The 11,138-nt window shown below is 54.9% G+C and overlaps 1 protein-coding gene across 6 annotated transcripts in view; it reads right to left on the bottom strand.

Annotated features, from left to right (window-relative positions):
• Positions 1-11,138, bottom strand: part of CRACDL (CRACD like) — a 125,552-nt gene that overhangs the window by 23,201 nt on the left and 91,213 nt on the right. For all 6 annotated transcript variants that reach the window (XM_067007131.1, XM_067007130.1, XM_067007128.1 and 3 more), the window contains exons 5-6: positions 10,725-10,889; positions 4,548-4,775 (exon numbers count right to left, since the gene is read on the bottom strand). In XM_067007131.1, coding sequence (XP_066863232.1) covers positions 4,548-4,775; positions 10,725-10,889 — 393 coding nt within the window. The remainder of the gene's footprint in view (positions 1-4,547; positions 4,776-10,724; positions 10,890-11,138) is intronic.

The following is an 11,138-nucleotide window of genomic DNA, read 5'->3' as shown; positions in this document are numbered from 1 at the left end:
TGTCTCCAGGGATGCACCCTCATAGCAAAGGCAGGCTGGTTTGCCTAAAAGATGATTCTTATCATGTCCACCACGGTCAACAGCAAACCACAGCTGACAGGATAAAGCCCAAACTTTTCAGCTAAATTTGAAGTCTTATATTCTGCTGTTTTATTTTTTTGTCTTTAAAAAACTTTTATTTTATGCTGGAGTATAGTTGATTTACAATGTTGTGTGAGTTTCAGGTGTGCAGCAAAGTCATTTAGTTATATAAATATATCTATTCTTTTTCAGATTCTCAGGTTGGGGGGGAGGGATAAACTAGGAGGCTGGGATTAACATATACACACTACCATACATAAAATAGACAATCTATTCTGCCGTTTTAAATTGTTTCTCCCACTCCCTGCTCAGGTCAAGCCAAGCCCCTGACATTTTATGTGCCAGACTCCGGGCCTGAGTGACTGGCCGGCTGGCTGCCTTCCACCCCACACCTCCAGGGCTCCACTAGCACCCCCAGAGCTATCTCTGATTCCACTCCTATAGGAAGCCTTGCCTGGCTTGGCAGTAAGTCACGGCCTCGTGCTATCTTTCTTCCGAAGGGTCTCTGGAATCTAGATTAAGTCCACTTCCTCCCTACCATCCACAAAGTCAGTTCTTGCTCTCTTAGGAGGGAAAGGAGATCAAGGTAATCACGAATCATTCAAAAGCAAACGTGAAAATGACCCAAAGGCCGAGGGCATTGAGGCTGGTGTTTTTTAAAAGTTCCTGATGTTAGACCTGTCTTTAGACTTTACACAGTCACCCAGGCTGCTGCACAAGGGCAGTGCCCTCCCTCCTTCTTTTTAGCAAACACCCAGGGGAGTGTCTGCAATAGGTTTTTGTTGTTGTTGTTATTTTAACATTCTCCAGCTGGCATCTGCTTGCTAACACAAGATAATTGGGATGTTTGTGACGACACCTAAGCTAGCTTTGCCAAGATGCACAACCCTATTCCTCTGGATTTCAAAAGGGGAAGATGTGAAATCCCCAGAAGAATTTTCAAAAGCTTCAGGTCCCTAAGGTGTTCCTGGCCTTTTGTTACCACAGGAAATCCTTGATGTGGAATTTCCCCTTTAGGATGGTGGCTCATGTTTTCAAGCTACTGGAACCCACATTAAGTCAGCGTAAAGCTGAGGAGCAGGCCTGGCTTGAGCGCCTCCAGCTTGAGCCACCTCGGGCAGCTCCGAGGGGTTACGGTGGGAGGCCGGGCAGACGGAAGGCTGGCACGGAGCGTGCGCTCCAGAGGGTGACCGCCCGATGCTGAGCAGAGGCTTTGCAGGGCGGCTCCTGCCCGAGCCTGGGCTCTCTGGCCAGGACAGCAGGAAAAGGATGCAGATACCCACTCCACCTCCACCACCCACACCTTGCCTCCCACTCTGGGCCCTCAGAGCAGCTTCAGCCCCTGGAACCCTCTCGAGGAACTGGAAGCAGGGGACCCGTTGCTCAGCCCGCACCCAGATGGAGACTCTTATCGTGGCTGCCTGCTCATCCACCTGCTCTCGCCAGAAAGGAAGCGTCTTTGGGCAGCCGGCACGTCATCTGTGGACGGGGGGCAGGCACGATGGCCGGTGCCGGTGTGGAGAGGAGGCATCTGTTTCTGCCACCCGGGACTTGCTGGCAGCTCTGCCAGCCGGGCGACCTCGGGCTAGTCGGCTAATCACGCTGCTCCCGACAGAACAGAGTTAATAACATTCCCTCTCCTGGCACTGCCTGGGTGGGGACGAGGACCAGCTGGTGTGGTGAGATGTCAGTATAAACATTTACGGGCGTTCCACTGCTACTGCGCCGGAGCCGGGCGCGGGGCACGGTTCTGAGCGCAGGGTAACAAACATGCCGAGACAACCAAAAGCGATGCTGGTCTTTCGTGCGTTCCTCCTCCCCAGCCCCTGCTTTGGTGGTGGCAGATGGAGCCCCCCAAATGCAGTCTTGAAAATGTTTTCCAAACTTGTAATAAATATCACAGTCTTGACAGCCAAGGTTTTTGGTTTGTTCGTTTTCCTGGGCAAGGTGGGATTTTTAAGGTTAAGAAAAGCCCCCTTTTCTCCCCAGCGCTCCAAAAGATTGAGAGCCTACGTGATGTGGAGTAGAGAGTTTACCCCACCGACGGCGGAGGCGATGCCTGGCCGGGCGTGGACGGCTCTTCTGCCCAGATGGACGAAAGAGCTGGGGCAGCAGCAGGAAAAGACTGAAGTGGATACTGAAGATGCCTGAGTCTGAGGGGTTGGGCGTGACAGAGTGGGTGATGGAGAAAGAAACCCCAGGAAACCCCAGGAGATCAGAGAAGCAGGGGAAACTTGGACCTCAGTGTCCAGTGAGGCCCAAAGGGACAGGGAACCTCCAGAAGTGCCCAGGGTCAGGAGGGCATCAGAGGGGGCAGCGTGGCAGCTCTTCCCCACCCTTGGAGCAGAATAAGAACATCTGAAAGCACGTGGTCCCCAGAGGAAGGCCCTCGTGGTTAGGAGAAGGGACCTCACAAAGGGCAAAGGAGGCTGCAGACACTAAAGGACAGAGGCCTCCAACGGAGGACCCAACAGTGACACTGGTGGCCACCGGCCAGACACCTCTGTGCATTCGGGAAAACACGGACACCTCCAAAAACATAGCGTGTCCATGCCTGCGCCCGACCCAGAAAGGGGGGAAGCTGTGCAAAGGACAGAGTTTAAATCAAGGCATGACTGTGTTCACACAGACTGCCCAAAGCAGATGTCCTCTTATTCTAAAAAATGGGCTTCAAGCGCTAAGTCAAGCTCAAAAGTAAAGAAAGAGGTACAGCTCTGCTGCCCTGGGGGCGGCAGGAAGGAACGCTGCATTTCCACTGGGAGTATGAGATGGGCTTCCCGTGGCCAAGTCCTGGCCAGGTGATGGCTGGTTACACACACCCTTCCAGGGCAGAAGGCATCCCCATGGGAAGAAAGCCCAGACTTGGGGGCCACAGGGAGCTGGCTTTGCCCTTGTCCTGTAGCTAAGCTAGCTCAGCACGAGGACAGGCAGGTCAGAGTTACTAGGCCTTGCAAGTCCCCACAGTACGGAGCCTTTAACTGTAAAGGCACTGGATGGACAAGCATTTGCCCAAGTACCCAGGTCCCCAGTTTCCATGAGAGCACGTTAGCCTGAAGGTCACATAGCCTCCTTCTTTCTCCAGCATTAGTCCCCTCAAAAGTCGACTTTGCTGGCATGAGGTTTAAGAGAGCCTTCCACATGCCCAGAAGGAAAGCCACTCTCTCCAGGGAGTCCCTGACATCCCCGAGAGGCCCCAGCCCACTGCCTCCAGCTGGAGTGCCGAGCTGGTCCAGGGTGCCTTATCCACACCCCACGATCTTGTCTCGAGGGAAGGAGGGAGGGGATGTCGGTCTGTGAGCGTCTCTTTCTCAGCCCCGCCATTCTCTGCGGCCAGGCGGACCCCGCAGCCCGCTTCTCAGCCCCTCTGGGCATGAGGCATTGCAGGCACCACGGGGCAGCGGAGAAGGTGACAGCCCTACGTTGACCTCGAGCCCCTGGTCCCGTGAAGCCAGAGCGCTGCACGAGCGAGTTCTCAGCTCCCGGAGGGACAAGCTGACGACTGCCCGGGCAGCACGCCAAAGAGGGGTCTGTCCTTACGGGGGCGCCACCCCTGTGCTGCTCAGTAGGTCCTCGCCCCAGGCGGGGTCCATTCTAAGTGTTCGGTTTCTCCCTTGGCCATCCACGCACTTGGTCACCCATTCATGCGTTCAACGAACGTCCACGAAACGCCAGCTCTGTGACTAGTGTTGCTCCAGGGCTAGGAGTGCAGTCTTCTCACGGAAGACTGGCAAGGAGCAAGTGAGCGCCTCCATTATACAAAGGTCACGTCCGTGTATACAGCCGGTGCCGTGGAGGAAGTGCCCGCGGTGATGGACAGGTGGGTTGCTTTCCACAGGACGTTCAGGGGAGCCTCTTTGGGGAGGAACTCGGAGCCCGTCCCCCAGGGACTGAGCAGGAGGTATCCTGAGCAGGGGACACAGGCGGTCCCGAGGCCTGGGGTGGGAGACAGCTGGGTAAGTGCCAGAAGCAGAAGGGAGGCCAAAGCGTGCTGAGTGAGAATGGAAGGAGGTGGGCAGGGCCCGGCCGTGCCAGGCCTGCAGTGTGGGCATCACACGGAAGACAGTGGGAAGGCAGGGGACCCCAGGCACAGAGCAGGTTCTTGGTAAGTGTTGCAGAATGAAGACCGAGTGAATGAACGAATGAGTGCTTAGGCAGGGAGGGGCATATCTGATTTAGGTTGGAACCACGGGCACCCCCAGCTCCCGCGGCACGGTCACGGTCCCACAGCCCTCGCGGGGGCGGGAGGGGGACCAGGGGCTGAGAAGCGGGCTGCGGGGTCCGCCTGGCCACAGAGAATGACGGGGCTGAGAAAGAGACGCTCGTGGACCAACATCGCCTCCCTCCTTCCCTCGAGACAAGATCGTGGGGTGTGGATAAGGCACCCTGGGCCAGCTCGGCACTTCGGAGCAGCGGGGCGGGGGGGGGGGGGGGGAAGTGGCCCGCCCACGCTGCCCCTGCCCGATTACCGAGGACAGCCGCCGCATTTTGCTGCACCGCTGGTTGCGGGGCTTGACCAGGAGCTTGTGCTTGGCCGCGGAGTTGTCCAGGCAGGAGGAGAATTCCGGGGGGTAATCGAAATCAGCCACGGGCGCCACACTGCTGTCCGAGGTCCTGGGGGAGACGGAGGTGTCGCTCGCTTGCCTGGGGAAGAGCTGGTCAGGAGACTGTGGCCCAGACGAGGAAACCACACAGACCTTCAGGGGACAAGGAGCACACAGGCCAAGCCATCAGCTTCCCCGAGGAAACAGTACAGCCAGCACGTCAACCTCCCCTTTCACCGGGCTCATCTCTTGGCTGGGGGTTTGAAGTGTCGAGCCAAACCCTGCAGGCCCATCACTCATTTCCAAGAACCTGAGTCCTAGGTGCCCTGGTAGCCAGTAACTCTGCCTTCGCCCACCCGCGGCAGCTGCACAGGTGCTTCGGACAAGAGCTACTTTCTCCCGTGAAACCGACCAGCCCAATTCCTCCAAGGGCGGAGTCAGGCTTGGCCCCGACTCTGGAAGCCATGGGGGCGGCTCAAGGGTGTGAGTCCACAGGCTGGGGCACAGCCCATGCCAAGCCCTGCTCTCAGCGTCCCATCATTGCTCACTCTAGGGTTCTGTACCTTCACGCCTTCTCTTGGGACAATCTGGCTGTAAGTTACCCCCTGTTAAGTCTCAAATGTTTTACTAGTTCATACCTCAGCAGGAAGTAAATGAAAGGCAGCAAAGGGCAAAAGTGTCGCCTGGGAGGGAGGAAGGGGTTGGGGGGAGTCACGTGGAAGAGAGATGGCAACACCAGGTTCTCCTGCAAAGACACTTATCAGCATAAAGTAGCACACAGGCACCCACCGCGCACCCGGGGGGAGCAAGGTGCAGAGGGAGACCTTGGGAGGGGCTGGGCTTTGGTGACAGCCCTGCCACCTGCCAACAAACAAACACAGCTTTCTGTTCCAGCGTGGTGCTCAATATTAGTGTCAAGTTCACATTTTTTCCCCAAGTGTTTTATTTTCCAGTTTCTTTTACTTAGCGTCTTAACCACGTTTAAGTGTACGGTTCATTGGTATTAAATACATTCAAGGCATTGTGCATCCATCACCACCCAGCACCTCCAGAACTTTTCCTCTCGTAAAACTAAAGCTCCACGCCCATTAAACACTAAGTCCCCGACCCCTCTCCCCCAAGCCCCGGCACCCACCCTTCTACTTTCCGTCGCTATGAACTTGACTAAGTACCTCGCGTGAGTGGAATCATACAATACTCGTCCTTTCGTGCCCGGCTCATTTCATCTTGTAGCCTGTGTCAGAATTTCCCTCCTCTTCAAGGCTGAGTAATATTCCACTGTGGGTATATACACCACACTCTGTGTGTCCACTCATCCAGCCCAAGACACTTGGGCTGCTTTCACACTGTAACTACTATGAGTAATGCTGCTATGCACGTGGGTGTACAAACATCTCTGCGAGAAACTGCTTTCAGTTCTTTTGGGTCCATACCCAGAAATGAAATCGCTGGATCGTAAAGTGATTTTATGTTTAATTTTTCGAGGCATACTGATTTCCACAGTGGCTGCACCATTTTACATTCCCAACCAACAGGGCACAGGGTACCAACATCTGCCTTCACGTTCTCTCCAACATTTGTTATTTTCTGTGTTCTTTTTTTTTTTCCTCTTTAATAGTAGCCATCGGAACGGGTGTGAGGTGGTGCGTTGCTTACATTTTGACCCGAGACCATAACTTTATGCACCTCACGATGATTTAGTAAATGCCCCCCTCAGGAAGGAAGTGGTGACAAGACGACGCAGGAGGGAGGGGCTCCCAGGGGCCCGGATGCATCTCGCTCAGGGTCTTTCCCACAACCCTGGGACACACAGGATCACGTGCCCAGCAGCCTCCCCCCCAAAAACTAGAGGAGGAAATGGAAGGAAGACGCTGTTCGCAAGCGCGCCACTGGCGCGGGGACCACCCCCTGCAGAGGACCGTGTTTTCCCTGCTAACATAAAGTCCCTTGTACTTTCCAGTGCAAGTACAAAGCTTATTCCTGTCGATGGGGAGAAGACAATTAACAAAACGAGGGGGGAAATGGTTCTAAGTGAACTAATCTCTTTTAGTTCTGTGGTTTTAGCGACCGGGGTTCTTACGGGAATAAAACAAGAAAGATTATTTTGAAAATAAACCACAGGACACCTGGCCGTGACTCCCTCTGTGCCTGTGGCTTTGGCTCCCACTGTTGTAGCTGATGACTCAGGAGGTCCCCTGCGATTGGACGGGAGACACCTTCCCCAGAGAGTCCTCCTTATAAGGTCACAGCAGGATGGGTCCATTTCACAATCATACAGAATCCTTCATTTTCACCCCTGTCTGGAGGGACAGTGGATATACACACTTGGTGAGATTTGGGTTTTTGTTTTTCTTACTGCCTGGGACTCAAGAGAGCAGACAAGATGAGCTGCTTTGCAAACGCAGTGACTCCACAAATGAGGGTGAATTCTCCTTCTGTGACAACGTGGGCCTTGTGTCACCCCTCTATAAACCCAAAGGACAAACATGCCCTGCCTACTCTCCACTTGGCTCCCCCTGCATTTGCACTGCCTGAGCGGATGGTCCACCCTGGCCCTGAGGCTGGGGGCCTGGGGAGGAGCTGAATGTCCCTGACCCTGGACAAGGGCCTCTGTCCCCAGACAAGCCTGCACTGGCCGTCACGGCTGGTCTTCCCTATAGGGAACCAGACTCTCACTTGTCTGAGCTGTCGTTCTGAGAGTCCTCAACACCTTCCCAGTCGAGGAGAACCGAGTTCCGTCTCTGATCAGTGAAGCAATCATGTGAGGTGGGGTGGGATCTGGAGGAGGAGGAAAAGCTGACCTGCAGTTTTATCTGCGGGCTGGCGGCATCTGGAGCTCACGTTTGCAGGGCTTGCTACCAGCCCCCCAATTTTCCTGGAGTCTGTGCTTCTGGATGATTCTGGAAGTGGATGACTTAAGAGTCTAACAAGTGGCCCTTTGTTGGGGGAAAATATGGCTCAAAGAGCCCTGAGGAAGCAGCCTGGAATTCAGAGGCTTTTGCGGGGTGACCCTGGGTGACAGCTGCTTTACCACGTTTGTCCTCAATAAGAGAGGCCCTGCCACCGGGGGAGGGTGGGGAGGGTGGCTCACGGGGAATGGACCCCAGACACAGGGCAGGGGTGGTGGGCAGGCTGGGGGAAGCCCGGCAGGCACTGACCTCCCTGATCCCATTCAGTTGTCTCCCAGGTCCTCTGAGGACATAGACCCAGAGGTGAGGGATCCAGCCTCACCCACAGCAGGAGGCCTCGCCTTCTTTTGCCATCAGAGCTGTACCGTCTCCCCTGTTGTCTTCCCTCGTCACCCAGAGCAAATCAGACCTGCCACTTTGCCACCTCGACCCCTTGTTTCCTACTTAATGGTCGGAAACCTAGATTAGGACCTCTTAGATGTAATTCTACCTTAAACATCATTAAACAAATTTCCTCAGTCGTTACCTCACGTGGTAATGAGATTTTAAAAATAATTCCATGTATTTCCTGAAAAACTCATCCTGTCAGAAAATGTCACCTTGGCAGTGTCATCAAATACTTGTTAATGAAGACCTTTTTTCGTAATAATCTTCATTAAGTTCTCTGTCAAGCATGTGGGCCTGTGTAAGGCGTCACACAGGAAAAAACCCAACAGCCTGCAATCCCATCCTTTTGGTGTTTAAGGTGCCATCATATCAAATACCAGGTGTTACATACATGCATTTTATTTTATTTCATTTTATTATTATTTTATTTTTTTGCGGTACGCGGGCCTCTCACTGCTGTGGCCTCTCCCGTCGTGGAGCACAGGCTCCGGACGCGCAGGCTCAGCGGCCATGGCTCACGGGCCCAGCTGCTCCGCGGCACGTGGGATCCTCCCGGACCGGGGCACGAACCCGCGTCCCCTGCGTCGGCAGGCGGACTCTCAACCACTGCGCCACCAGGGAAGCCCCATAAATGCATTTTAAAGGGTGCTTTGTCTCCCCCTCTTGATCGGCCCCCTGTGCCCAAAAAACTATCAAGGCACAAAATATGATCACTGTGTCTTCAAAAACCACGATGATAAAGACGATAGTTTTTAAGTCTTAAAGGCTCAAATTTTGGTTTCCGATGAAGCTAGCAGATTGTTCCTACTACCCAATACTTGATAAATTCTCAGGACATTTTTTTAAAATGACATCACCACCAAAGGAGGGGTGTTGAAAAGGACAAGGTCAGCCCTGCCCAGTATGAGTGGCTCCCCGTCAGCAGACTGTGGAATTTGTGCAACACAGTGCTTTGCGGGTTTGGGAGCTGGGCTCGCTCCTTACTCCTTAACGGATTTAGAAGCTACCTGCTCTCCTGTACCGTCTGTCGCGGCTAAACGCAGAGAACCACGATGCCGGGACGGTCAGAGAACCGTGGGGTGCAGTGAGGGTGAGTCAGTCAACACAGTGGCTCGCCAGACACATCCCCCCAACCACGCAGCCTGAAGCACACAAAGTCACATCCACTCCGGAGGCTGTGGCCACTGAGCTGCCAGGATGTGTGTGTCACGCGGTGATGACACCTTAACACGGCCATCAGCCGGTCCACCTGCCCCTCCAGTGCTTTAAGGTGCTAAGGGGTGCGGGGTGGGCTTGGAATCCAGGCAACGGGCCAAACCTTCCTCCTTGTCTTCTCTGCTTTCTCCTCGAGGCGGGAGAGCAGGTGTGGGTGCCCTAGTGCCCTCTGACCTGCTCGCGGAGCAGGCAGGGACAGCTTGACCCTAGGGCAGGATTCTGGAGAGAGTCATTCTCTGGCCTTCTGTGCAGAAAGCCGCACCCTGGGCGTGTTCGCCCTCAGCTACACCACAGCTCTTCCTCTGCCTTCATCCGTGGGGCTCTGGGAACCCACAACGGCAAACAAGTCAGGTAAATACTCCTTCTCCTGCCTTTGCAGGGGGGCTTCTGAACGTCCAAGTGGAAGTGGCTGCTGAATGTATTTCAGAGCAGCACGGAACCTGCAGGACTTCCCTGAGGATGGCCCTCGACCAGGGCACAGGGGCCCTCCAAGGACACACAGGGCAGGGGGGTGGCTTATACATAATGGGTCGTAACACGGATAACTCCGATTCTACCCGCCCCACGGCGAGGCTTGTCTACAAGGGGGAGATGATCAGCTGTTTCATCATTTATGTACTCATGTAACATAAATGATATGTATTTTATCACTGAGCCCGCTGTACGGGCTCAGGATGGTAGCACCATGAGCTATGTTGTTTATACTAGGGGTCTCCAACCCCACCCGGTCGTGGATCGGTACCGGTCCGAGGCCCGTTAGGAACCGGGCCACACGGCAGGAGGTCAGTGGCAGGCAGGCGGGCGGGCGGGCAAGTGAGGCTCGATCTGCTGTTTCCCATGGCGTACACTACCGCTGGAACTACTCCCCCTTCCCCTACCCCTCCACGTCTGCCCCCCTCCGGCCCCGGTCCGTGGAAGAACTGTCTTCCATGAAACCCGTCCCTGGTGCCCAAAAGGTTGGTGACCGCTGGTGTACACACAAAAGAGTTCAATTCTTCCTCCTGGATTCCAAAGGGGGTGGGGGGCTTCCGGGATCGGTTCCCCGCCCTGCTGAGGTCAGAGACACCTCTCCTGCTTGTCACACTTTTCCCTGCTGCCCTGTCCACCAGCGCCACGCCTCACATTTCTACCCCTAAACTAACAAGTTCTCAGAGTCCCAAACTCAGATGCAGGAGCCTGGACTAAGTCACGTATCCGACCACTCCCTCCTCCCTCCGGACAAATGTCACGATGACAGAAAACAGACTCAAAGCCGTTTTCCTTCTTTTGGAGGAGATGCCCGGGCTGGTCAGCTGCTCAGACAGGAAAAACGAGGTATAGGGTTGATTGTATCAGCCCTCTAACCATCATGGAAAAGTTCCCCCAAACCGTAATCTCCTGACGAGACCTGAATTTCTGCTCAAAGAATGAAAACAAATACAGTCCAAGGCCTGACAGTGGGTTCCAGTGACCTGGCTGGAATCCCTCCTGGCTGCACCGGGCATGACCCAGCACGGGAATCTAAGGGGAACACACACAGGGGCCACCGGGGTCCCCAACAGCCCTGAGCCGCAGGCGCGGATGGAGCCGAGGGGGTGCAGGCTACACTTGCCTTTATGGCGGTGCCGGGACCGATGTCGTGCAGCAAGGACATCTCTGGGGGGCTCCTGGGCAGACCGTCGTCCTCAGAGCTCATGCCAGCATCATCCCCCCGCCTGGCCGGAGGGCCCCCCGGAGGAGGTGGCGGCCCCATTTTCACATTACACTGTATTTTTAACTAGGTCGGAATAAAGAACATTTGCTGTTGTTTTTCATCGGCAACTTTTCTCAACAAATCCTCCCACCGCAATTCATTCATCCAGGAGATATTTTCGGCACCCTTGCCTGGGGCAGGGAACTGAGCTGCACGTCTGCCACCAGCTCTGCCGCTGTCATCTTGCAAATGAGCGGTTATCACTGAGAATGAGGTCCAGTCGTAACCAACTGGGTGAGTCTTGGCAGAGCTGTGACGTGCCTGCAGCTGGGC

This window comes from Kogia breviceps, chromosome 11 (assembly GCF_026419965.1).
Source record: "Kogia breviceps isolate mKogBre1 chromosome 11, mKogBre1 haplotype 1, whole genome shotgun sequence".
NCBI lineage: Eukaryota > Metazoa > Chordata > Mammalia > Artiodactyla > Physeteridae > Kogia > Kogia breviceps.
The sequence above is the reverse complement of the archived record's forward strand: the minus strand, read 5'-3'. Positions and strand labels throughout refer to the sequence as shown.